The sequence below is a fragment of the Mesocricetus auratus genome, unplaced genomic scaffold (genome assembly GCF_017639785.1).
Source record: "Mesocricetus auratus isolate SY011 unplaced genomic scaffold, BCM_Maur_2.0 Super-Scaffold_6730, whole genome shotgun sequence".
Taxonomy (NCBI): Eukaryota; Metazoa; Chordata; class Mammalia; order Rodentia; family Cricetidae; genus Mesocricetus; species Mesocricetus auratus.
The window spans coordinates 87,898,489-87,924,549 of NW_024429184.1; the positions used below are offsets into that span (position 1 = coordinate 87,898,489).

The following is a 26,061-nucleotide window of genomic DNA, read 5'->3' on the forward strand; positions in this document are numbered from 1 at the left end:
TTCTGGCTCTTGCTGATGGCTTCCTGCTGTGTTGTTATCTATCCAGTATGCTCTTTTGGCTCCGTTATTTCTTAAACTCTTGTTGGCTGGATTTAGTCCCCCTACCTCGCCCCGGGATCTCCATGGCATTACATCAGTCCGGATATGCCATACTTTGGTGGTGTTAAAAGTGGCTCATTTGGACAGAGTTGAAAAGACTATAGTCTTTTTAGTAGATAGTGACCATTTACTGCATGCTTAAGGTACCCCAGGCATTGTTCTGTTTTGTCACTCTGCGGCTTATTCTACAAACTGTACACAAATTTGCAGAACTGGACCGGCATTTGCTGGCTGGAGGCCAGCACATAGTTTCACAAGCTTGCATTTAATGTGCTTCTTGAAGCGTGGGTTAATGATCCCGGTGCTGTTTTACAGGCTTATTATTTAAGATAGTGGATATGCGCGTACCCAAAGTTGAACATGCTAATTTTTTTTTGTCACTGAAAAGAAATGGGACCCCACAATAAGCCTTTGGCCGGCTCATTTACACATGCCATCTTCCTTGAGTATTTTTCTAAAGGCACTTTGCTGGACTCGGGAGACTGAAGACACAATCGCTCGAGGCGGGCGGCCGGAAGGACTCTCGCGGCTTCCTGCGTTGATTATCCAGCCAGTGCCACTGCAGCTAGGACTTTGGCTTCGGGGCGGCCGGCGCCACCACAGCCACGGTGCAGCACGCAGGCCTCGTGGTCCCCAGGCGCGCGCGGCTTGGTCCCCAACGGGCCCGTCCTCCATTCGTGCATCATTACCCGCGTCTGGCGGCTCCTTCCTGCCGCCGCCCTGTGCAGCGACTTCCTGGAGGCACCCCGATCCCGGGCAGGAGAAAGGGCGCAGGCGGGCCCTGGAGGATGGCACCGGAGAGATGAGGCCGCCGCAGCCCCGCGTAGGTTTCCATTTTTATCTCCTTGGCTCTTCCGAGTCATCGGCTGCGGAGTCTCCCGAGCCTGAGGTCCACAATCTGGGCACAGGCACTGGAGGACTCCAGGTTTCCGAGATGATTGACTCTTGGGCTCCACTGCCCAGCGCTGGGACTGCAGCGCTAGCTGGGGTCCCTCAACGGGAGGTCCCAGGGCGGGTCCTAGGATCCAGGGTCTTCCCTGGGCTTTGCTTCCACGGCTTTGCGCCCTGAAGAGCGCTGGGGTATAGAAAGGAGAAAGACTGGGTCCTGCGGCCCTGTCACATTTATACTTCAAGGCCAACTGCCGTTTCTTATTAAATGTTTGGAATTCCATGGCCCTACAGTAGGCTAAATCTCTGAACAAACAGCTTTCCATACATTATATATTCAGTGAGAGAGTAGTAGATTTTGTAGGGCTATCTCAGTTATTCCTCAGATTTGGGAAAAGAAAAAAACACATCATTTTAAAAGATCACTTAAGATGCAAATATTCACAAGTGAATAGCGATTGATGAGATTGTGTTAATTGTTAATAAGGTATTTAAGATTATAAACAAGCAGGAGAGGTATTACTTTTCATTCTGTTTTGGAAGCGGTTTTAAATATTGTAGCTTTGAAATTAAGAATCAGTCAGGGAAGATAAACTATTTTGTTTTCAATTGTAGATCGTGGCAATTCGTTTGTGTTGGGTAGCACAGAACAGTGCCTCTATTTGTCTTATATAAGCATTTTTATACCATAATTCCAAAAAAACTTGTGGGATTGTTTTTTTTTTTTTTTTGTCAACTTGGTACAAACTTAGACTGAGTTGGGAGGAGGAAATCTCAACGGAGGTATTGCCCCTTTCGGGCCAGTCTGTGGGGCATTTTCTTGGTTAATGATTGATGTGGGCGGGCACTCCCAGGCAGGTGGTCCTTAGAGGATAAAAAGGCAAAGTGAACAAGCCAGGGCGAGAAAGTCTCTGCTTCAGTTGCTTCTAGGTAGCCTTGAGTTCTTGCCTTGTTTTCCCTGAGTGGACAATAACCCGGGGTATGTAGACCAAATAAGCCCTTTCCTCCCGAAGTTGCTTATGGTTATGGTGTTTATATAGAAACCAAACTAAGACAACTTGATTGTGATGTGGGGAATCAGATGTATTCTTCCTTGAGCCACATTCCTAGGCCTGGAAAGAATAGGTCTTGAATACCACAATGTCAGTCATTAAAAACGAAACACAACAAACAAATTCAGCTTCCCTTTTACTTTCACAGGTTATCTGTTGATAGTTCACTAAATAAAATCAGCCTCAAAACACATTTTCTGTTTTATTTCAGTTGGTTGCAGTCTGATTTTGGAATGCAGATGCCAGTTTGGAGCCTTGGAACCCAACTCAGCTTAGGGACAACATTCTTTACATGGTGAGGTAATATGTTGACTCTGTGGCCAAGCAGGGCACACAAGGTGCTCTCTCTCTCTCTCTCTCTCTCTCTCTCTCTCTCTTTCTCTCTCTCTCTCTCTCTCTCTCTCTCTCTCTCTCTCTCTCTCTCTCTCTCATGTCTTAAATCCAAATCTGTAGAAGGAGACTTTTGTTCGAGACCATAACTCCCATCACAAATCCTCAGACCTTTTAGTTAGGATGATGGCTTCCCAGATGCTTGGATCAACTGAGTAGAGGAACCTAACTCATTGCACTTTTCTACTTATTTCTTCCTGAAAACTTTCCCCAAAGAACCTCAAGGGAGGATTGCCATCACTTCCTCCTAAGGGTGAGCAAGCCTGGGTTTTCCTCTGTAGAGTTATAAATGGGATAGATGAAAAATCATTCTGTGTGCCTACTTAACAACCTTTAAACCTCTTTGTCAAAGCCAAACAGGAGTAACTTCTAACTCTCCGCTTGTTGCTATGACTGTACTTTCATTTTTTAAGTTCTTAGTGTGAGGTAATTTTGTAAGGTGGGGGAGGGAGGATATATATTCTTCACACACACACACACACACACACACACACACACACACACACACACACACCCCTACACCTGCATACCCTCTAAACTTAGGATCCAGTCTCTGCCTGGTGTATACTAGGCACACATTCTACATTGAAGAAACCCCAAGGTCTTTATAAATTTTATTTTCAGTCAGAGTTTAACCAAGTTGCTCAGGCTGACCTTAAATTTATCTCTGTCTCAGCCTCCAGAGTTGTACTGGGATGGTGTGTACTACCATTTCCAGCTGTTGAACTGTTTTGAGAGGCATGGTGGCTTTGGTGAAGCCCTTCCCCTTCCCATCACCTCTATGTGACTGTCCTCATTTCAGAGGAAGCAGGAACTTATTTCTTCTGTCTTAAAGGTGGCCACTGGCCTGAGTTACAACAGAAGCTTCTCGCTTCATTTTCCAATTCTGCAGCCATTTGCTCACTTTGGACAACAGTTCCAATTATGTGTTTGCTTGTTCTCTTTTTCTGTTTTGTTATTTAGACAGGATTTCACTATGTAGACTATATTGGCCACAAACTCACAGAGATCCATCTGCTTCTGCTTTCTGAATGCTGGGATTAAAGGTGTGCACCACCACACCTGGCCTCTTTTTCTTTGGGTAAGGTGTTCAAAGACTTTCTTCACCCACTGCCAATGGCTCAGTGTAGAATGCTACTGTGAAATGAGCCAGGAACTGGGATGTCTGTGTGAGTGGTCCTAAAGTCTGGAGGTCACAGAGACAATTGTCAACGCTCTAGCACTGAGTGTGCTCATGACTCGGTGCCTACGAACCAATACAATCCTGGATTCATGTAAAGAAGCACAGACATGTTGCTGTTGTTGGCTTTCTCTGTGAGTTCACTTGGGATCTCTGCTCACTGTTGGCTATGGCCTCACTTCCTGGGGTGGCTTCTCTGATGCTTAAGCTCTCTGAGGCCTGCAGGCCATTGGCCTTCTCACACACTCATCTTGAGTACTGTACTGAGGAATTCTGACCTCTCTGGAATGAAGCTCAAGGCATATCTCAAGGCATCTTTTCACCAGGCGTGCTACTTGGATGTCTCAAAAACCGGCTTCCTTACAGGATGCAAGGTTACCTAGGATTCAGGATGAGCACAGAAATGTCTAAGTGTCCTTCAGAAAAGTCCTGGTACATGGGGGTCATATGAAGAAAGGCCATCTGAACTTTCAAGACTAATTTGTAGGGCAAACCCATCTTTGTAGAAACACGCACAGTCAAGTTTCAGGGATTTTTCTTTCCTTCTTCCCTGTAGGTACAGCTTGGGGCGGTACCCCTCTCCATCACCCTCTTCAGGCTTCAGCAGAGGGTTCTTGATGAGCTCAACCCTCTCCTGCCGGCAGCTCCTGGGTGGGAGATATGGCTCTAGTCAAATGGGGACTGAGAAGATGGAACTCCCACCCGCTGAGCAGAGTGTTGCTGCTGAAACTCATAGTTGTGGTCATCTCTGTGCTTCTGTTTTGTGAATATTTCATCTACTACCTAGTCATCTTTCGGTGCCGTTGGCCTGAGGTGAAGACACAAGCCCATGGCGGTAGGCAGAAGCCTGTGCTGAAAGCCATGTTTCTGGCTGACACTCACTTGCTTGGGGAGATAAGAGGTCACTGGCTGGACAAATTACGGAGGTAAGAGGTGAAGGTGGAAATCCTTCTGTAATTCTGCAGGCAGAAAGGTATAGCCCTGATCCCATGGGTCAGCTAAGAAGCTTTTGGTTACAGCTGCATTTCCGTCTAAGGACACATGGGAGATTTTGAATTTTCTCCTAATTATTACGCACCTATTATGTGCAGAGCCCTGTAATTAGGGCATGGCCTGGGCTGCTGGCTGGTTCTGGGAGTTTGGTGAGTCTGTAAGTCCTGCTTCCTTTTCAGTCACTGGGCTAGTACAGGAAACCTCACAGCTGTGTGGAGAAGGCACCCACACAGGCTCTGGCATGTGGGAGTGGTCCCTGGGCGGGAGGATGCCAATCTGCACTGAGTTCCCTTTCATTCTTGGTGGTGTGTGAGTCTGAGCACATTGGGTTTTCGGCTCCTCTGGGTAACAAGAGGCACGAGGCAGGTATGAGCCTGTCTCCTGGAGGATGGACGAGGTTTTGCCTCTTCAACTTTGACCTGCTCCAGCAAGTTTTTCACGTTCTCTATTTTGAATGGAGGTGAAATACACAGCACATACACTCACCTGTCTGTTTTTATGCAGACTCACAATGGCCTTTTCGCTTTCAGATTGCTGAGCAGTCGTCACTACTGTCCACCTCTAGGTGTTTTCCTTTAGAATTGCCGCTGTACCCGTGCGGCACCAATCCTCACTTTGCTCCCTTTCCTTGTCTCTGGAAGCCACCATGTGTTTTCTGTCTCTGTGAACCTGGCTACAGCAGACAGAGGAACCATATTAGCAAGTCGTTCTGTGACTAGCTTATTTCACTTAGCATAATGTTCTTCAGGGTTCACCCATATTGTAGCACATGCCAGGATTTCATTCCTTTAAAAAAATGAACCATATTCCCTTGTTTGGACCTCATAGTTTCGTTTGCTATTTGAGGCAGAGACTTATCCCATAGCCCAGGCTGGCCTTAAACTCACTATGAAGCCCAGGCTGGCCTTGGATTTGTGGCGATCCCATCAGTCCTTTTTTTTTTTTTTTTTGAGACACGGTGTCTCTGTGTAACAGCCCTTGCTGTCCTGGCACTCGATCTGTAGACCAGGCTGGCCTTGAACTCACAGAGATCCACCTGCCTCTGCCTCCCAAGAGCTGGAATTAAAGGCATGTGCCACCACCACCCAGCTCCTATCAGTCTTTTAAGGGCTGGGATTATAGGTTCAGCTTGGAGCACATTTTGAAAACCTTCAGTGGGTAGACAATGTAACAGAGGCATTGGTGAGGCTCTTGCAGCAGGCCACTGGTGAACCCGTAGCTGTTCCTTGTCTTAGCTTTTATCACTGAGACAAAATACCTGACACATGTTAAAAGAAGAAAAATGCTTATTTTGGTTAACAGCTGCAGGGTGGGGTGGGGTGGGGTGGGGTGAGGGGTGGCCCTTAGTTCAGCAATGCTTTGCTCTCTTATTTCTGGCCTTGAAGTGAGGCGGAGTGTCATGGTGGAGGAGATAGTAGAGCAGAACTGCTCAGCTCACTGTGGACAAGAAGCAGGAGGGACAGGAAGAAGCTCCCCCCCCCCCCCACTGATCTCCTTCCAGCTAGGTCACACCTCCCCGTAATGCATGGTGATGCTCAAACCCTTAGGGTCCAGCCACTTCTAATGCCTGTAAGTGGGCCACCATGTCCGCCACATGTGAGCCCCCTGGGGACATTGCAGATCCAACTGTAGTGCTCCTCACGGCAGCTAGGTTGTTCTCTAAAAGTGGAGCAATCTTTCAAGAGGCAGGATCCTGGGAGTGCTGCAGGTGTGGGTGACCGAGGGTGGCAGCGTGGGCAGGATGTGTGATGTTCCCAGTGTGGGTGGAGAAGGCCGGAAGAAAGCAGGGGAGGGGCCGCCAGGTCCTTTGAGGAAGAGCTCTGGTCAATGGAGGCTGAGCTAGAGAAGGCCGGGGTGAGGTCACAGGCTTTGTCTGGGGTCAGTTTCCCCTGCTGAGCCCCAACGCTGCTGTGCCACAGAACTGTCTGGAATGACAAACCTTTAAGTAGTGATGTATACTGAATATTTGGGTTCTAAAGGAACCTACTGTGACTAAACAATTAAAAATCCAGCTTTCTTTTATTTCTTTATGGTTGGGTGCTCCCCTTTAGAGAAGCACCCTGGAGCAAGCCCTAAGGGCAAGGGAAGATGGGGGACCCTTAGGACAGTGACAGGAGCTGGAGTTGGTGAGGGGAGGAGGTGCAGACTGAGGAACCCGCACATGTTCCTGTGCTGCCACCACACAAGCACCAACTAATTTAACTCTGTCGCTATCCCTGGAGAGTGGGCTCTTTCATGGTAAAGAAATCAATTATTTTTGGAGGCAGTCTTTCTACGTAGTCTGTGTTAGCCTTGAACTCATGACCTTCCTGCCTCTTCCTCCCAGTGCTGGGATGACAGGAGTGCATCATTATGCTGGCAATGTTTTTTTATTTTTTATTTTTTTTTGTCTTCATTACTAAGAAAGAAACTGGGAATCAGAATGAGAAAGATTCCCAAGGCTCCGCTTACAACTGATGGAGCTGAGCTTTTTAAAATTTTTTTTAAATCTGAGCAGGGCAGTGGTGGCGCACGCCTTTAATCCCAGCACTCGGGAGGCAGAGGCAGGCGGATCTCTGTGAGTTCGAGGCCAGGCTGGACCAACAGCCTCCAAAACAATACAGAGAAACCCTGTCTCGTAAAAACCAAAAAAAAATTTTTTTAAATCTTATATGCATTAGTAATTTGCCTGCATGTATGTGTGTGTGTGTGGAGGGGCTGTCAGAACTGAAAGGAAAAGCATAAAAAAAAATCCAGGTTCGCAACCCAAAGGAGATTTATTTGGCCCAGAGGGACAAAGGGCAGGGAGATAGGCTGTAGGTGACCAGGGAGAAGGGGAAGGAACAAGGGTGAGGGGGCAGGGATATTTGGGAGTGGGACAAAGGACTGCCTGTGGATAAAGAGAGGACAGACTCGGACCACAGTAAAATGGTGGTTTATAAAGGGCAAAGGGGAACCCTGTGCTAGGTAGGATGAGGTGTTTGATTTTAATTGGGCATGCTGATTAGGTGAGCCTAGGGGTCTTTTGATTGCAGGACTTCAATACTCTGGTAGCTGGAGTTCGATAGTCTCAGAGGGAGGAAGTGGTTAAATAAGGGAATAATAGACCCTGGTGCTAACTTTAGGAAGAGAGAATCAGGGAGAAAGGCAAGGCCTGCCGGAGCCATGTATACCCAGGTTGCCCGGAGTCCCTGGAACCGGATTACACAGTTTTGAGCTGCCATGTGGGTGGAGTTCTTGTGTTGGGCTGATGGTATCAGGGCATTTGGGGGTGAGAGAAGGACAGCCTAAAAGTCCCTAATTTTGATCAGACGCAAGTCAATTGGTTGTTCCAAAACTGAAGTTTAGAAATCAAGATTAGAGCCATAGGAGACAGAGAATGGGATCATTTAATTCTTTGTGTTTGCTTCTCTACTCCTTCATGTAACTCACTTATTTGTAACAGGCTTTCACTATGTAGCCATGGCTGTCCTGGAACTTGCCATGTAGACTAGGCTGACCCTAAACCCATAGAGATCTGCTTGCCTCTGTCTCCCAAGTGCTGGGATTAAAGACAGGCACTACCACACCAGGCTAATTCACCTTCTAAATGACTGAGAAGGCTCAAGTAGTTTCCTTCACCTAAGAAACAGACCGATGTTCTAATTTTTCTCAAGGGAGTGGCAAATGGAGAGAGCCTTTCAGACAGCACTGCGGTTGCTGCAACCAGAAGTCATCTTCATTTTGGGGGACATCTTTGATGAAGGGAAGTGGAGTACCGCCCAGGTAGGATCTGGGTTCTAATTCTGCTTCAAAGAATTAACTTCAGCAGCCCAGACAGTCTGTGAAGTTCTAGAGGCTTGGGCTGCAAGTTTTTCTGAATTCTGATCTTGGGAATGCATGGTTCTATGGCCAGGGATGTCACTCACTAGTTGAGTGGGTACTTAGCATGGGTGGGGCCCTCAGTTTGGTCCCTAGCTCCCAAATATAGTCTATCTTGAAGATCCTTAGGGTTTTCTCCCAATGCCAGTCTTGCATTAGGTTGTCTAATCTTTTATTATCTATGTAGGAAATATGTTGTTAGGCTGACATCATTTATATAGTTGGAGAACAGCCCTATAACCTGAGTAAACAGGTAAGGCGGTGCTAATTCTCCTTTACTGGGATTACAGGATACATGCTAAGATGGACATTTAACTCCATACGCTTCTTTTCTTCCTTTGGTGGCACGGGGGATTGAACCCTGGCTCTTGTTCTTGCTAGGCAAGCACTTCACCACTGAGCTACGGTCCAGACCCTAATTTTATCCCCTGTTCAACTGTACAGAAGGAGCTGCAGGTGTGGGTTCCCTGCACTCGGGGCCTGAGACCGCTGCTTGGTAAGGGGGTGATGTACATCTTTCCACAAAAGGAGAGAGCTGTCAGAGTGTTCTGCTTAATATGTTCTTAAGTGAGGAATGTTTTTCCTGCTGACTTAAATATGTACAGCCACTAATTTATTTTTAGAAAGGATTTTCAAAAAAATTCTTTGTAGTTTTCACATCATGCATCTGGATTCCATTCCTCTCCTGGTGGAATCCGCCCTCTGCACCCCCCCCCAAATGAAATAAAGTTAAAAAAAAAAACCCAAAACTCCCAGAACAAAAACAACTAAACTAACATACAAACAAAACGAAACAAGACAAAACACCCTGTAGTGTGGCCCAGTGAATCACACAGTATACCCTTTGGTCCGTATATCTTTGCTCGTATTGCAATGAGTCATTGGTCTGGTTCGAGGCCTCCGGCTTCTGCTACACTCTCAATACTGGGCCCTCACTGGGACTCCTCTTGGACATCCTGTTGCTGTCTTGTGTCATGAGATCCTGTAGCTTTGGATCTGCAGGTCTGGCCCCTTCACATGCTCCAGCAGTTTAGAAGGGATTTTTACTGGGAAATAATCACAAATCCATTTGCATTTTCTAGAACAGCCCAAAAGCTGCTCAAGTCTTAGGGGCTGGAAAGAGAGCTTAGTGGGTGAGGGTGCTTTGCAGCCAAGCCTGTCTACCACAGGGTGCAAAGAAAGAATGACACAAATACATAGATAACTAAAATGTGAAAGTGTTTTTCTAATGCTGTGACCTTTTAATACAGTTCCTCATGCTGTGCTGATCCCCCACCATAAAATCATTTCTGTTGCTATTTCATAACTGTAATTTTTCTATTGTTATGGATTATAATGTACATGTTTTTGGAGATAGAAGGTTGCCAAAGGTTGAGGACTGCTGGAAATGCTGTATGTAAGGCAACGAGCGGCACAGCGAGTTCAGCTTTCTTCTGTGTTGTTTTTGAGCGTTAATAGCAATATCTCAAGTTTCTTCCTCAGTTTTTAAATCCTGATTTTATGTTGTTTTAACTTTAAACATTTTGTTAAATGAGCCTTTATAACTGTATTGAAGGACTCCATCCGCTTATTTTGTTAGATAGTGCTGTGTTTCAACTTTTCTTTTTCTTTTTGAGACAGGTTTTCTCTGTATTGTTTTGGAGGCTGTCCTGGAACTCTCTCTGTAGACCAGGCTGGCCTCAAACTCACAGAGATCCGCCTGCCTCTGCCTCCCGAGTGCTGGGATTAACGGCATGTGCCACCAACGCCTGGTGTATTTCAACTTTTATAGATGATTGCTACCTAGAATTTTTTGTTTTTGTTTTGCCTACCTTAGGTTATCCATTCAGTTGACACTCTTAGACTCTTCAGAGGGAGAACTGTGCTAACATAACTCTGGATCTTTAATAGTGAATGCAAATGTCTGAATAATCCTGACATACTTATTGTGATATACATCTTCTGTCTTCCCCTTTCCCACATGTCATTCATTTTTGTTCTCTCAGTGGATTCTGAGGGATGGTATCACCCCTGTCTTGGTTGAGATGTGTGAAGGTTGACTTGATATGTACTGGGTCTGTTTTTTTTATTTTTAAATTTCATACAGCATATATTTTAACATTTTTTATTTATGTATGTATTTTATGAGCGCTCTCTTGGCACGTATGCATACATGCTACTGGAGGGCACCAGATCTCACTACAGATGGTTGTGAGCTGCCATGTGGTTGCTGGGAATTGAACTCAGAACCTCTGGAAGTGCTCTCAACCACTGAGCCATCTCTCCAGTCCTCACACATTATATTTTCATCATATTCTTTCCCAGCTCCCAACTCTTCCCAGTTCCTACCTCCCCACACAACTTCACAGTCTCTCAAAAAACAAAAACAAAACTTCTAAAAACCACGGAGTCCAATTTGTATTGGCCAACTACTCCCGAGCGTGTGGTTGGCATTCCCAGTGTCACTCCATTGGAGAAGACTGATTGTCCCTCTCCCAGCAGGGGTCAGTGGTGAACGACTCCTTGGCTTGGGGTGGGACTTCCCCTCCTAGGAGCTGGGGGTTTTGTCTGGTTTGAGTGTGTGCAGGTCCTGCTCACACTGTCACAGTTTGAGTTCCTGTGTGCATCTGCCCTGTTGTGTCTGGAAAGAGCTTTTTCTTTAAAATCGTCCACTGCCCTGCCTTTTACAATCTTTCCATCTCTTCTTCCACTGTGAGTCTTGAGGGGAGGGGTGTGATAAGACATGCATTTAGGGCTGAGTCCTCTAAAGCCCCACACTCTATACACATTGTTGCACTGTGGGTCTCTGTGTTAATTCTCACCTGCTGCAGGAAGCAGCTTCTCTGCTGAGGGTCGAATGACGCTTTGAGCAGTATGCCGTTAAGACTCACTTTACTGCTATGTTCTGTGGACATGGGGATATGTCATCAAGAGTCACTTTAGTGCTATGTTCAATGGACATGGCAATATGTCATTAAGACTGACTTTACTATTATGTTCTAAGGACACAGCAATATGTCATTTAGACTCACTTTACCGCTATGTACTATGGGCATAGCAATATACCATTTAGACTCACTTTACTGTTATGTTTATTTCTCAGAGTAATACCAGGCCTGGGTCTGTTCTTGTAACAATCCAGATCAGAGATGCTTCTCAGACTGGGTCCTTCATGGGCTTCAGGGGTCTTGAAATAAATTATATGGGGATCACAGCTGAGATGCTTTAAGTACCAGGTGAAAAGTACTGAAGTGAGACAGAACAGGGGATGGGGAAATTGACCCCTGAAACACATGGTGGAAGAAGAGAGCTGATTCTTGGAAATTGTCCCTGATCTCTACATGTATGTTATGGCATGTGTGTAGCTACATCACATACACACACACACTCACACAACACTCACACACATACACACACACACAAGAAAGGCAGGGGAATTAAGGGGAGCTGTGAAGGGTAAGGAACCCCACTATACCTATTGAATACTTTATTATTATTTTTTTTTTAGATTTTTGTGTGTTTGAGTCTTGGCCTGCACCATGTGTGCAGTGCCTTTGAAGGCCAGGAGAGGATGTTAGATGCCCTTGAACTGTAGCTACAGGTGATTTTAAGCTGCTACATGGGTGCTAGGAATCAAACCCAGGTCCTTTGCAAGAGCAGCAGAGCCATCCCTCCAGTAACCTTTGTCAAAAACTTAAACACTGACAAAATCAGGGGAGACTGTCAAAGACATAAGACCCATTTCCCTTGTCAGGTCAGAGTGTTGAAGCAGTCAGCAGTCATCCTGCTATGGTCAGAATGTACTTGACCTTTGCAGTGAATCCTTTGGTGCTGGTTAGGTTTTGTCAGCTTGCAACAAACTACAGAGACATGTGGGAAGAGGGGACCTCACTTAAGAAACTGGCCCTGGGAGCGTTTTCCTGATTGCTAATGGATGGAAAGGAGTCTGGCTCACTGTGGCCAGTGCCCCCTCTTAGGGCGATCCCTGCTGTCTAAAGGTAGGTGAGCCTGGTGGCAAGGCAGTAATCATTGTCTCTCTGTGGTCTCTCTTCAGTTTCTGTCTCCTGGTTCTTGCTATGAGATCCCATTGCAGCTTCCCTTGGTGAATGACTATAACCTGTAAATTAAAGTTAACCCTCTCCGGTAGTGGTGGCGCACCCCTTTAATCCCAGCACTCAGGAGGCGGAGGCAGGTGGATCTCTGTGAGTTCCAGACCACCCTGGTCTACAGAGTGAGTTCCAGGATAGGCTGCAAAGCCACAGAGAAACCCTGTCTCGAAAAGCCAAAATAAATAATGAATAAATAGATAAATAAAAAAAAATAAGCTCTTTCCTCTCCAAGTTGCTGTTGGTGAGTGTTATATTACAGCTGAAGCAGATCTGGATACCTACCAACATTGTTCTTTCCTCACTACGCTTTTGAACAGTAGCCCTCATAAACTAACTTATAATTTCATTCACAAAAGGAAATTTCTGGTTTTTTTTTTTTTTTTTTTTTTTTTTTTAGTTTTGTTTTTGAGACACTGGGTCTAGCCCTGGCTGCTCTGAAACACACTCTATAGACTAGGTTGGCTTAAAGCTTCAACTAACAGGTGATCCTCCTGCATCTGCCTGTGGAATGTTGGAATTACAAGCATGGGCCACCATGCCTGAAGTTGGGTATTCTTCAAGATGAGAAATGCATACGCTAGCTCAATGTCTATTTTATCTAATTTAAAACTTAATCTTTGAACAAGGTGACTGCAAAAGTCACAAAACAGTACATAAAGCTGCCAAGACACTTGCACAGTCTCCCCTCAATGCTTTCTCTTAAATCTAAACTGTGAACACGTAAGCCTACCAGCTTCCCATGACTCCCTCGAAAATCTTTTCTGTGTCATTAGTCATGATCCTGGCTTCCCTGAGTGAGGGTCCCAAAGTGGAAAATTCGTCAGCTTCTTGTAGAAAATTTTTACTGCATTTACCACTACATTTGCCATGGCTGCAAATAGATGTCTTGGAAAAAGAACTAAAACTTGGCCCCTCAGTGGTGGCGCACACCTTTAATCCCAGCACTTAGGAGGCAGAGGCAGGCAGATCTCTGGGTTCAAGGCCAGCCAGGGCTACACGGAGGAACCCTGTCTCAAAAAACCAAATGAAACAAAACAAAACAAAACAAAAAACTGTTGTCTTGGAGGAGGGGTTTCATTTTCCAGACGAAATGGGATCCTGTTTTTGCCAGAGGGAAGAGTGCTTGAGGCTTTCAGCTGTGGTTCTTGTTCCCTCAGGCCTGGGCAGATGATGTGCAGCGGTTTCAGAAGATGTTCAGGCATGGTAGCCATGTGCAGCTGAAGGTGGTCATTGGCAATCATGACATTGGCTTCCACTATCAGTGAGTAGTGTGGGAAAGAATCGTGCCCCAAGAATGTTTGCTCAGACATTAGCATTTTAAAGCTGTTAAAACTTGGGGAAAGCCATGTGTGTGTTTTACTGAAGAAATTTGTTTTCCTTTAAAGATGGACGTTCTAAAATGGAGGCTCCTTAAGAAATTAAAAAACAGGTTTTTTGGGCATATTCACACCCTCAACAAATATCTGGAATGAATGAGTTGTATGTGCCATGAAAAGAATCTAACTTAAAATGTAATTAATTAATCTTCTTTATTATTTTTTGAGGCAGGGTTTCACTATGTAGCTCAGGCTGTCCTGGAACTCACTGTGTAGAACTGGCTGACCCCAAACTCTGCCTGCCTCTGTTCCCACATGATGGGGTTAAAGGAATCACCACACCCGGCTACTTTTTTATTTTTTGAGACTCACTCTTATTCTATAGTTCAGGGTGACCTTCAAACTTGCAATCCTCCTGCCTTCAACCTCTAAATGAAAATGTATACTTCATGTCAGACTAGAAGTCAGAATATATTTCCCATGCCCTTTACTAGCTCACATGATAGCGTGCTGTGACACTTAAGTGGCAGTCATTTTAGGTACTGTCTGTATCCCTTCTCTCTTTTGTGTCTTGTTGCTTACCGGTCCACTGAGGTCCCAGGGAACTAAGTAACTCACTCTCCCCCTATGATAGCTAGTGGACCTGACCTTTGAGCCTCAATTGCCCGAGGCCAGTTATTAATGCCAGATTGTAGAAGTTATTTTTCATGTTCATGGTAACTCCACAGTGCTAAGACAGCTTGACCTGAAAAGTGTCTCTTTTTATAATTGGATACAGGATGAGTAAATACAGAATAAAACGATTTGAGAAAGTGTTCAGCTCAGAAAGGCTGTTCTCTTGGAAAGGAGTTAAGTGAGTATTACCTGTGAATTCTTATGAAACTTCTTTAAAAAAATGAGGTACTGGGGGTGAAGCCCAGAGACTTCAGACCCTCCCACTGAACTGTGTCCCCAGCTCAAATCCAATGTTATCCAAAGGGAGTTGCCACCGTATGGTCAGACCCATGTCCTGCGTTACCTGGTGCCTTGCTTGCTGGTGGTCACTGTGGGAATTGACAGATGGGAGCATTTAGAACCAGCCACAGTGAAGAAATCAGTCTGACTCCTCCCATTCCCAGTGGGCGTGGCATTCTGTCTGCACTGTCCCAAGTGTTAGGCATTTGACATCCTACTTTGTCCAGGTGCTTTTGTGGCTTGCTTTTGCAGACAGGGTCTTGCTATGTTGTCCATGTTGTGACAAACTCCTGAGCTGGGACTGTAGGCGCATGCCACTGTGTACGTCATAAAGCAGCTTCTCATTTGATCCAAATGTATTTGTACCATTTTACCAGGGCCACTCTGATAGGTATGATGCCCTGGCATTCGGTGCCAAGTGTGTCCAGTGTTTCCGTAGCTCTCTCTGCCTTCTTAGTTCATTAGCCTTGACCTCTAGAAGAGAGAAGCCAAGCCCTTAGTCTGGCCATTGAATGCCCCACCCCCATGAGGCCATGAGCAGGGCCACTCTGGACCTTCTCTGTGTTGTTGGCAGTATAGCCTCCGAGACTGTGTCCCTGTGCTCTAGTCCACACAGTGGAGGGAACCTTTGCTTTTTCAGTCCTGTCCCCTCTGTGGTCCCAGAACCATGCTGATGGTGATGCAGTGAGGCCATCACTGTTTAGAGCTGGAGATGGAAGTCTCATGGGGTTTCCACCAGTACTCCTCTTTTGTAAGCCTGCTGGGGTGGAGGGTAGTCTCTCCAGCAATACCCTCCTTTTCTGCAGAGCCACGGGACTGATGTCACAGAGTTACTCCCGTTTAACTTCAGAACTCATGCGTGAACTAGATTTCAGGCCAGTTCAGCTCCCTGTACTGAAAACTGTTCGCATTTTAAGCAGTTGGCTGACAAGTACCTTTCCCATACCCAGCTGCTATGAGTACAGGACATAAAAGCATATTTTCATGGGAGTCCATAAAAATGTGACAAAGGTAAAGGCTAGCCAGTCTTGACTTGATATCCTGGTTAGGGATTATCCAAGCCTAGTTTAGTATCAGGCAGCACTTGGTCCTGAGTGTTCCTTGCTGTGTGAAGTGTCCTGTGAGCTTCCTTGGTCTACTTTAGAGTTTGCTGTTCTGAGCACTTGCTGCATGGATTCACTAACCCTTTAGCACCAGGTGGTGGTGTAGGCGTCCTGGTCTTCACACAGCTGCATAGGTGAGACACAGGTTCAGGAGCTGGCCCAAGGACGTGCTTCTAACTGGACGCTGGATTGAGGGCTAGTCAGACCCCGTGCAAGGGGGAGTCCTTTTGTATATGTTTCTCTTATTGGTTGATGAATAAAACACTGTTGGACCAATGAGGCAGTAAAATAGGTGGGACTAGGGGAGGAGGAGAAGTCTGGGAAAGGTAGGCAAGGGGCTCCCACCATAACAGTCACGATGTAGCAGGCAAAGGAGCTGCAAGTCTGGCATTCTCCGGTAAGCCAAGACCACATGGAAATACATAGATTAGTAGCTATGGGTTAATAATTAAGACCGATCTAGCTAATAAGAAGCCCTAGTCATCAGACAACAATATTATAATGGAATTCCCTGAGTGTTCATTTGGGGCTGACGCAGTTGTGGGACCAGGCTGGTGGGAAACAATTCTCGTAACAGGTCCTTTCATTTGGAGCAACAGAACAAGCCCAGCTTCCATCGAATCTCGGCTATAGTGCCATTTTTGTCTTGTCAATATTAACTCATAATTAGTTTAGCTGGGACTAACCTGCTCTTGGGCTTGCTTCACCAAACTATGGATGCATAATGCTTCCATGGGGACAATGGGAAAAGAGGCTCACACATGTGTCCAGTGGCCTGACCTTCTGCCTGCTCCTGTCTGCCTCAGTTTTGTGATGGTCAACAGCGTCGCAATGGAAGGGGATGGTTGTAGCATCTGCTCTGAAGCGGAAGCTGAACTCAGAGAGATTTCTCGTAAACTGAATTGCTCCCGAGAGGTAGGAGACTGTTGGAACAGCAGAGGCCTCTGCGCTCCTGTCTTCCAAAGGTGCCACGGTCGTGCACTGGCTGTCAGTCACCCAGCTCCCCCTTCCTCTCCCAGTGGGTAAGCACTGGGTTGGTTGGATTAACAGGGTGACTTCTGACCAGCAGGTGCAGGCTTCCGGCCAGTGTGAAGGTGAGCAGCGGCTCCCCTTTTCCGCCCCCGTGCTGCTGCAGGTGAGCTGGGGGAGGAAGTTAAGTCCAGCCAGCCTCGCCTCCCAGAGTCTCACCGATGCCACTTTAATCCTGGACAGCACTACCCGCTCTATCGGGCCAGCGACGCTAATTGTTCCGGTGAAGATGCAGCTCCTCCAGAGGAAAGGAATGTCCCCTTCAAGGAGAAATACGATGTGCTTTCTCGGGAGGCTTCACAAAAGGTGTGTGGTGACGTGCCCTCATGCCAGTGTTGCATGGGGCCAGCGGAATGAGCACACAGGGCCTTTGTGGTAATAGCTGTAGGAAGGGGAAGGGCTGTGGCAATCTCAGATTTCACCCAATCACTTTGTTCTTTTGTCCCTTGGTAGATACACTATTTCCTAATCTCCATTATAATTACGTTCTTGGTTAATCTTTATGCTAAGCTTTTTTAAGTCAACTTAAATGAACTGAGTGTAAACGAAACTTAGATTCTAATTTGGGGTGATTCAATTAGAAATCATAACAGAAATATATTAAAATGTAAATGTGTAAATATTAAATGTAAGTATAAATTTATATTTTAAATATAAATATGTTTGTGGAAAGTATTTATGAAATAAATTTGTAAAAATAAAGTAACATAGCTGGGCATTGGTGGCCCACGCCTTTAATCCCAGCACTTGGGGGGCAGAGGCAAGCAGATCTCTGTGAGTTCGAAGCCAGCTTGGTCTACAGAGCCAGTTCCAGGACAGGCTCCAAAGCCACACAGAGAAACCCTGTCTCAAAAAACCAAAACCAAAAACAAAACAAAAAAGTAACATACCAGTCTGTGATAGGAAGCGTGGGTTCTAAGGTTTATTAGGAATAGGGATTATGAGAAAAAACAAGCCTGCCCTACCTATTAAGGATTATTGTGTACTGATAATAAGCATGGAGGTATCACTGCCAGTCTGAGCATTAACTGTCTACCTGCATCTCCTTGGCTGCCAGCTGCTGTGGTGGCTCCAGCCTCGCCTGGTTCTGAGCGGCCACACACACAGTGCCTGTGAAGTGCTCCATCCTGGAGGAGTCCCTGAGGTGAGCGTCCCGTCCTTCAGTTGGAGGAACAGAAACAACCCCAGCTTCATCATGGTAACGTAAACCTTTATTTTTTTTTTATCCGAAAGCTTTCTGGAGTATTGAAATCAACACAGTAATCAACTATTTAATGGCTGCAATCTGTAAAAACACACAAAAGTCAGAAATCAAATGCCCTCTTTGCACTCTTGAGTTGGACGTACTGCCCGTCTGTCTGGGGACAAACAGGCAGAGCATGGCTTCAGGGCTAGGACTCTGAGGAGCAGCTGCTGGAATTTTATCTCGAGAGCAGAGTGGAGTCCCGCAAGTACCAGTTTGTTTCCAAGGAAACTGTTGTCTGTGCATTAGCAGACTTGGTCATCTCTCATTTTCTAAGTGTGCCAGGCACATGGTCCTACAAAATGTCCAAGTTGGCGAAAGGTGTTGACTCAGTGAAACCCCTTGTTTGTAACCATGGGTTCTTGCACCCAGTCTCATGCTGCTGTTCTATAGTTCTATCTGTAAAAAGGTGGGGACTCTGTGTGTTTTCAAGTTCAAGTAAGTGAAAACATTTGCTACCTTGATTTCCACATCGAAAGCTGCTTACAAATGGAAAGCCTGTGGAGATGCAGGGGCACTTCGGGGTGACAGAGGGACTGCTCTGCTATCAAATGGCAGGGTGCCTCCTGGCCTCCCTCCAGGGCTGCCCTACTATATGAGGGATATGTTTTAATGGAGGGGTCAGCATGCCAGAGCTTCTCCCTGAGCCAACAGAGCTTTGGCGTCTTTCTTCTGCCAGCACCTCCGGCCAGTGGTGACTTGCTATGCTTGAAGCCCCTTGGTCCTGGGTGATAAGGGCTCTTCCCTCCCGGACCCCCTCAGGGAACCTAGAAGATAGCCCCTAAGTCAGATTGCTGTGCCTGGGACTCGCCCTGAAGCATAAACTTTCTCTTTCTTCCCCAGGGCAGTCTGACGTCCAAGGATTATGCTCTCTCCAAGTGCTACCTCCCAAACGAGGACAGGGTGCTGGCCGCATACGGTGCAGCAGCTGGCTGCCTCGTGGTCCTTGTCTTAGCTCACTTGGAGCGTCTGCCCTCATCCTTTCTGCTTGGTTGGAAACTGTGCAGAATGCACACAAGAAGATGAAGAGCTTGTGACTGCTGCGTATGGTAATGTAAATCAAAGCCAGAGACGTAGGACTTCCGGTGGGGCTCACATGAGCCCCAGAGGAGAGCCAGTGTTGATTGTCCTAATGCACATCATGGGAATTCTGAAGCATCAATGCCAGGGACTGCAGAATAAACAGTTGACTGTACTGTTCTCATGCTATAAAAAAATGGAATGTGTCTTTTTGTTTTATCAAATATATGTATAATCAAAGGTTGCGTCTGTACAAGTATATAAATGTAACCGACACTGTCACTCGCATGCACAACACACAGCCCTTGCTTCCCCAGGGAGGACCCAGCAGCTTTGGTGCACACTTGAGGCTATGTGTGTACCTCAAAGTTGGATTTTCTCTGCCCCTCTCTGAAGTGGCTGTCAATTTCTTATAGATCATCAAGTCATATGCTCAAAAGCACAGAGCCAATGTGCAGGAACATTGTCATAGGCTTGTGTTTCTGTGCTAATGGAATCAGATTTTTAGTTAAGTGTAATTTTCTCTCTAGGAGACCATGTCACATCTGAATTCAATGCCTGTTGATTGAAACTTGAAAGAAAAAAAAGACATGGATGTTTGAGTTCAATAGTGGTATGATAATTTTGTTAGATAAAGTATATTCTTTTTTTCCCTAAAGGAGTTTGGATCTTTTTTAATGATCCGATTTTATTTATTTGTATTTCCTTTATTCTTATTGAACTCAGGGCTTGTGCATGCTAAGCATGTGCCCCCATTAGAGCTATACATTCAGCCCCTGCAAAAGCTTCAAACAGTCCTTTAGTAACAGGGGCCTGTTGAGTAATAATGCAGATAGTAGTATAAAGCGTCACTGTGTGTGTGTAAGTTTTTCTTCTTTGAAAGGGCGGGGGAACTGAAAGTCACTTTCATTTCATGTGTGGGCTCACATGGAAGTTTTGTGTGATGGAGAATGGTACAAGGAGACAGTGATGAGGAGCCAAGGGATGTGCTGTATTGGCGGAGGCTGCCATCCTTCCACGGAAGAGCATCCCGGCCAGGATGAATTTACAAAGCATTACACAGTGCTGACTTCTATGGGATAAACTCAGAACAAGAAGTAGATGGGTAAATAATGCAGGCTGTCACTCCTCTGTGTTCGTACTGATGAAAATTTAACTTTGGACATCTTTACGGAAAACTCCAAACCTAAGAGAACTATCCCCAAAGCCTTGGCTGTAGACAGAATGAGCAGTGCACCGGTGCAGCAAGAGTTATTTTCTAGGTGTTCTACAGATCTTGCACATGTGAGGACAGCCCTATATTTTTTGTGAGGCTGGAATTATGACTGGATAAGGATTAACGGTGGAGTGCTCGCTTAGCATGCACCATGTGCTGGGCTTGTCCCTAGCAATGCAGATAGATAATAAATGAGATAGATAAGAAGTAGCTTTGCAGGATTCTATTTTCCAAAAATTTAGTCCTTATTGTCCTCACTCCTTCACAACATTGACACTACCTTGTTTTCCTCAGGTGTGTAGGGAGTGTGTGTAGAACTTAACTAAGGGATGGCCTAGGGAACCTGAAGGAGTCATCAGAAACATTTGATTTTGGAGTGGGGGAAATAAAACCCTTGGTACTAAAGAAAAAGAGTAGATTGTAATTTATGCCTTGGTTGTCCCAGTGTTTGCAGCAGCTGAGGTTCAGAGCAGTAAAAGCAGGTGACTGTGACAGTTCCAGTGTTGGGTTGGCACTGCTGGTGAAGTGGATGATTCGGGAAGTCAACGGTCTTGCATAAATACCAACCTGATCAGAAATATCCTAAGATGAACAGATCCCACTGATTCCCCTCTGTGAAGTACGCAGCAGGCCGTGTGGACTGTAAGCTGCCTGGAACAACTGGGACATATCCCTTTTCAGGGGTGGCCATCACCAAGGCACAGAACTCTACAAGGAGGTTTCGTCAGTAGTCATACAAAAGAGCACTACATTTTGTGGTCTGTACAGTCTAGTAAAGCAACAAAAAGAAGCTAGGAAAGGTCATGCCCAGCTATCACAAAGGTGTAGGGACACCTTGTGTATAGACAGGACACAATTTACAGTAGTGAATGTGACAGGTTTTCTGCCTAAATGGAAAAGGCTCTAAAAAGCACTCTACTTCAAATGCCTGAGGCTTGCAGCCACTGCAATTGTGGCTGAAAAGAGTTCCTCTTGCTCTGTTGCTGGCTTGGGTCTACTCTAAGCCTTGGGCCAATGCATATCAGAAGGGGCAGCTACCTGCTAGCCTGATGTTTCATAAAGGGAAAACCAGAAAGAGCCTCAGTGCATGGCACTGTTGGAACAGTTTTGTGATCATGCTCGATAACTTGAAACAATGCATTTCCCCCATTACCACGTTAACTTGACACAATGTATTTCCCCTATTTACCAGCTTGTCTTTGACAAGTCAGCCCATGGCCTGTTCAATGGAAAATTAAACAGGTTCCCACTCAGAGACACTTGACCACAGTTTGGTGGTTTTGCAGTGATACAGGTTGGTGGTGAGGGGATGTTTAGTCCAGTGAAAAACAAAAGCTACAGAAACCAAACCTGGGGGACAGAGGTAGCCAGAGGCTTGGTGGTCACACAAAGGCATACCTAGGACAGGACAGATGGCAGCCCGGTGACACTAAACATTCACTACGCTCTACCATGGCTTGGGGGGACAGACACGCAGGCTAGGGAGATACACGGCCTTGTGGGGTAGCCGAGAGGAGAGGCGGCCCTCACAAGAGTTCGTACTGCTTGAGGTGCATCCTCTGGATGATGTCACGACAGTCGTTGAACACTCTGCGGATGTTCTCTGTGTCCACGGCACAGGTGAAGTGGGGGTAGCAGTAATGTTTGCCATCGCCCGTGGCTGTGCTGATCCTCTGTAAAAAGAATGTTGTAGTCAGGATGGCAAGGCCCAGTGCAGGGGACACTCTATAGGGACTAGGAAGGACTTCAGCTGACTGGCTTCCACAAACAGTCTAGGTACCAAGCCTGTCTCAGGAGGGAGTTAAGCCGGCCTCAGTCACAGGCACTGAATCTGAGTTGAGACATACTACAGGCTTTGGAATGGAAATTTCCAGCATCTGTCTATGCTTCCCTGATGGGCAGAACCCTGCTAGCAGAAATATATTCTGCCTGTATATGTGGAGGCTAGTGTAACTACTGCATGGCATTGGGGGAGGGGGTAGGAACTGATTTCTAACTCAGTTTTAATTTTTATGTTTTGTGGAAGGGTCTTGCTATATTGCCCATGCCAACCTTGAACTCCAGAGCTATAGCCATCCTCCTGTCTCATCATGCATTTCCTGTGCCACACGACACAACTAATTTGTTTAAGTATCCACATGTGATGGGGCTGTATGTCAGTTATACTTCTGCATTCCCCACACGTGACCTTGGCTGGCAGTGTGTGTCTTAGAGAAAAGATCTTTGCTGTCAACTGTGGGAAGCACAAGATTAAGCATGGTCCATCTGTGAAGCTACGTTGGACAGACTAGAGAAAGGTAGAGCTGAACTGCATCTCCAAACTTCTATGTTGGATCTGAACTCTCCAGGGCCTGCATCTCAGGATGTGCCTGCATTTGGTGACAAGATCTTTAAAGAGACAATTGTGGTTAAAGTCTTTAACTTGAGCTTTGAGTCCAACACAGCTGGTGTCCCCGTAAGAGGAGGAGGTCAGGAAACAGACATGTAGATGCTGATCATGGAGACACAAAGTGGGGATGCCATCCATGAGCCAAGAAGAACAGCCTCAGGATTAGGTCCTCTGCTGGCACCTCACTTAAAACATCAGCATCCAGAGCTGTGAGGAAGCATTTCTATTGGCTAGGCCTCTAGTCTGTGGGATGATGGTCTGTGGGGTGTCACCTTGGCAGCCCCCAAAGCCCTAGCAGAATCATATACAATTTTCTAGCTATATATGGCCACGGGAAAGTTCCCAGGGCCTCCTGTCCAACATCCTTTATCTGCAAAGGATCTTGGGACACAGCTTTCAAGGAGCTGTTAGGACCACAGCAAGGGTCTTGGGGAAGTGTTCATCTGGTTATGAAACTCCTCAGAGGGCTCAGAATGGATGTTAGCTTCCCTGCTGAGTGTGTTTGTTGCTGAGGATGGAACCTTAGTCATTGCAAGGTGGCAAAGTATTTTATCACTGAGCTATGGCTCTGGCCCAGTTTTTCATTTTTGAGCTTAAGAACATTGAAATGAATGTCTTTTGGCCCTGAAGTATCAGGTAGGGCATTTGGCAAGAACAAGTATGTACAGGATACATATATTTCCAAGATGGGTATGGTGTCAATGAATTGATCTGTAATGCTATTCTGATCTTCTCATAGATTGGTGTCTAGCCTAATAGTCATCATAGAGACTTCATCCAACAACTGATGAGAGCAGTAGGGATGCAGAGTTCCACAGCCACAAGGGGAACCCTGCAGAGGAAGGGGAGGAAGGACTGTAGGAGCCAGAGGGGTGGAGACTACCATGAGAACACGGCCCACAGAATTAACCAAGCAGGGCTCAAAGGGGCTCACAGAGACTGAAGCGACAATCAGGGAGCCTGAATGGGTCTGAGCTAGGTCCTCTGCATACATTATTGGATGTATAGTTTGGTGTACTAGTGGGACTCCTAACAGTGGAAGAGTGGAGAGGTATCTCTGACTCTTTTGCCTGCTCTTGGGACCCTTTTCCTACTACTGGGTTGCCTTGCTCAGCCTTCATACGGGGTTTGTGCCTAGACTTATTGTATCTTGTATTGCCTTGTTTGATTGATATCCCTGGGAGGCTCTTTTCTGAATGGAAAGGGAGGAGGAGTTGAAGGAGGGGAAAACTGTGACTGGTGTGTGTGTGTGTGTGTGTGTGTATGAGAGAGGGAGGGGGGAGGGAGGGAGAACCTGTTGATTTACTATGAAATACATACATTCCTTTACTGAGATGATTTCCAAGCTATGCATGATGGCATACAACTGTCCTCTTAGCTACTTGGCAGGCTAACTTAGGAGGACCCACAAGTTCAAGGTGAGATGGGGTAATTTGAAAACAGAATTGGCGTGTATCTTAATGGTGGTCTTTGTGTAGCAGGCACGAGGCTGTAAATAGGCACCAGGATAACAAAGGCCCTGAGAGTCCAACCACAGAGAAAATGGCTCCCTGTTGAACTTGGCAGGGCTCCAATTCAGCTGTAGATGCTTTCCTACCCTGTCCTTCACATCTCGGGAGACTTTTGTTAGCCTCTCTTGACAGAAGCACAGAGCTCCATGCATGCGGTGTTGAGTGCTGCGTCACTGAGCCACGTCCCGACACGGAACCTGGTCTCTTCACAGCTATTTTCCAACTCACCATAGTGCTTTTGAGAGGGAACTCATTCTAGGGGCATGGTGCTAAGGGGACACAGGGAAGACATATGGGAGGGTAGTGGCCTATCTCTGCACTGACTGAGCCAAGGTTCCCATTTGTCCAGAAGTGGACTGCTGTCAGTTTCTGTACGACACATGGAGACTTAATAGAAACATACCTTGGGAATGTCATGGCATTTCTCAGTTTTTTTTTTTTTTTGGTTTTTCGAGACAGGGTTTCTCTGTGGCATTTCTCAGTTTTAAACTAGTAAAAAGCTCATAGCCAGCTATGCAGAGTAGGTTATTCCAAAACAATAACAACAGCAGGGCCTGATGACATGCACCTATAATCCCAGATGCAGAGGCAGGAGGAATGCAACTTTGGGATTCAGCTCGTGGTATAATGCTTGCCTAGCCTATATAAGGTCCTGGAAAACAAAACAAATCAATAAACCAAAAAAGTACATAGCAAATACAGCCAAGTTGAGAGAGGGAGGGGCCAGAGTTTGGGCAAGTTCATTTTCACGTAAGACTGCTTGTGCTTTTGGATGGAGGAAGCAGACGCCAAGGTTTGAATGTGTGCACTTTAGACCCTGCAGGACTTGCTTCCATGTGGATAGAGTGTGGCCCTGTCACCTGCTACTCCCTTCCAGGTGTGCTGGAAGCTCTATGGAACTAACTGGGTGACAGACCTCACCTCGCTGAAGTCAGTGTGCTGAGGCATGAGAGGCTGACTCCTTTCTTGGCTCATGCTTTTGGGAAACAGGGACATCATGAAGGGATAATTAGAGCCAACTGCAGAGAGTGAGGTACCTGTAAGGTTAAGGTAGGAAACAAAGGGCAGGAGAATCACTTACCAAAAACAGATCTCGGATAAAGAACTTGGCTCTCGTAACTTTGGGATCCTCTCCTGCATCTGGTGTTGCTGTCAAAATTAAAAATGAAATTTCACTTAACCGGCAGGAAGCAAAGTTACAGAAGTATGGCAACACAGAAGGAACCAACCGCACAGGGCTGTGTATGTTCGTAGCATTAACATACATGTCTGACAGGGCAAAAATTAAAGGTAATGTTCCTTTCCTTCTCCCGAAGCACTGTAATTCTGATAGAGCTCTGAGAAAATGCCCGTAACCCTCTGGTCTGCATGCCATAACCCTCTGGTCTGCATGCCATGTATGTGCTCATCTAGTCTTCCTCATCGAAGTGTCAGCAAGTGGGATGGCTCCATTACAAGGGGCTCCTCCATGATGAGTGGGGTACAGCACTCATATGCAAGAGACCCCAGAGAACTCAATGAAGGGAGAGTCGGCCTCATGAGACTCCAAATCTCCTGTGCCTTGCTTCTGGATGTCTCAGCCTCCAGAACACTTTTTTGTTGATAACTCACCCTGCCTAAGGGATTTTGTTTATAGCAACTCAAACAGACATGTTAGGACAAGTGATACCTGCTCAGGAAGGCTTCTAACTGAATTGAGACAAGCTGACAAGCTGAGCCCCTTCTGTCTTCCACTTCCTCTTCTAAGATA

At 46.1% G+C, this 26,061-nt stretch overlaps 2 protein-coding genes across 7 annotated transcripts in view; one reads left to right on the forward strand and one right to left on the reverse strand.

Annotated features, from left to right (window-relative positions):
* The first annotated feature begins 445 nt into the window (after window positions 1-445).
* On the forward strand, window positions 446-19,435 carry Mppe1 (metallophosphoesterase 1). Of its 5 annotated transcripts, none has more exons than XM_040741679.1 (11): window positions 447-922; window positions 2,251-2,339; window positions 4,166-4,535; window positions 8,238-8,346; window positions 13,688-13,791; window positions 14,625-14,699; window positions 16,710-16,818; window positions 16,970-17,038; window positions 17,116-17,238; window positions 17,990-18,130; window positions 19,019-19,435. In XM_040741679.1, exons 3-11 carry the CDS (start codon window positions 4,270-4,272, stop codon window positions 19,199-19,201), a joined length of 1,179 nt encoding a protein of 392 aa, XP_040597613.1. In that variant the 5' UTR covers window positions 447-922; window positions 2,251-2,339; window positions 4,166-4,269; the 3' UTR covers window positions 19,202-19,435. The 5 variants fall into 5 exon arrangements, with proteins under 5 accessions (XP_040597615.1, XP_040597616.1, XP_040597613.1 ...); XM_040741678.1 differs by having other exon boundaries at window positions 448-922; window positions 2,251-2,334; XM_040741680.1 differs by having other exon boundaries at window positions 449-922; window positions 2,251-2,334; window positions 16,973-17,038.
* Window positions 18,126-26,061, reverse strand: part of Gnal (G protein subunit alpha L) — a 117,597-nt gene continuing 109,661 nt past the window's right edge. For both annotated transcript variants that reach the window (XM_040741676.1, XM_040741677.1), the window contains exons 11-12: window positions 25,393-25,460; window positions 18,126-22,084 (exon numbers count right to left, since the gene is read on the reverse strand). In XM_040741676.1, coding sequence (XP_040597610.1) covers window positions 21,938-22,084; window positions 25,393-25,460 — 215 coding nt within the window. In that variant the 3' untranslated portion in view covers window positions 18,126-21,937. The remainder of the gene's footprint in view (window positions 22,085-25,392; window positions 25,461-26,061) is intronic.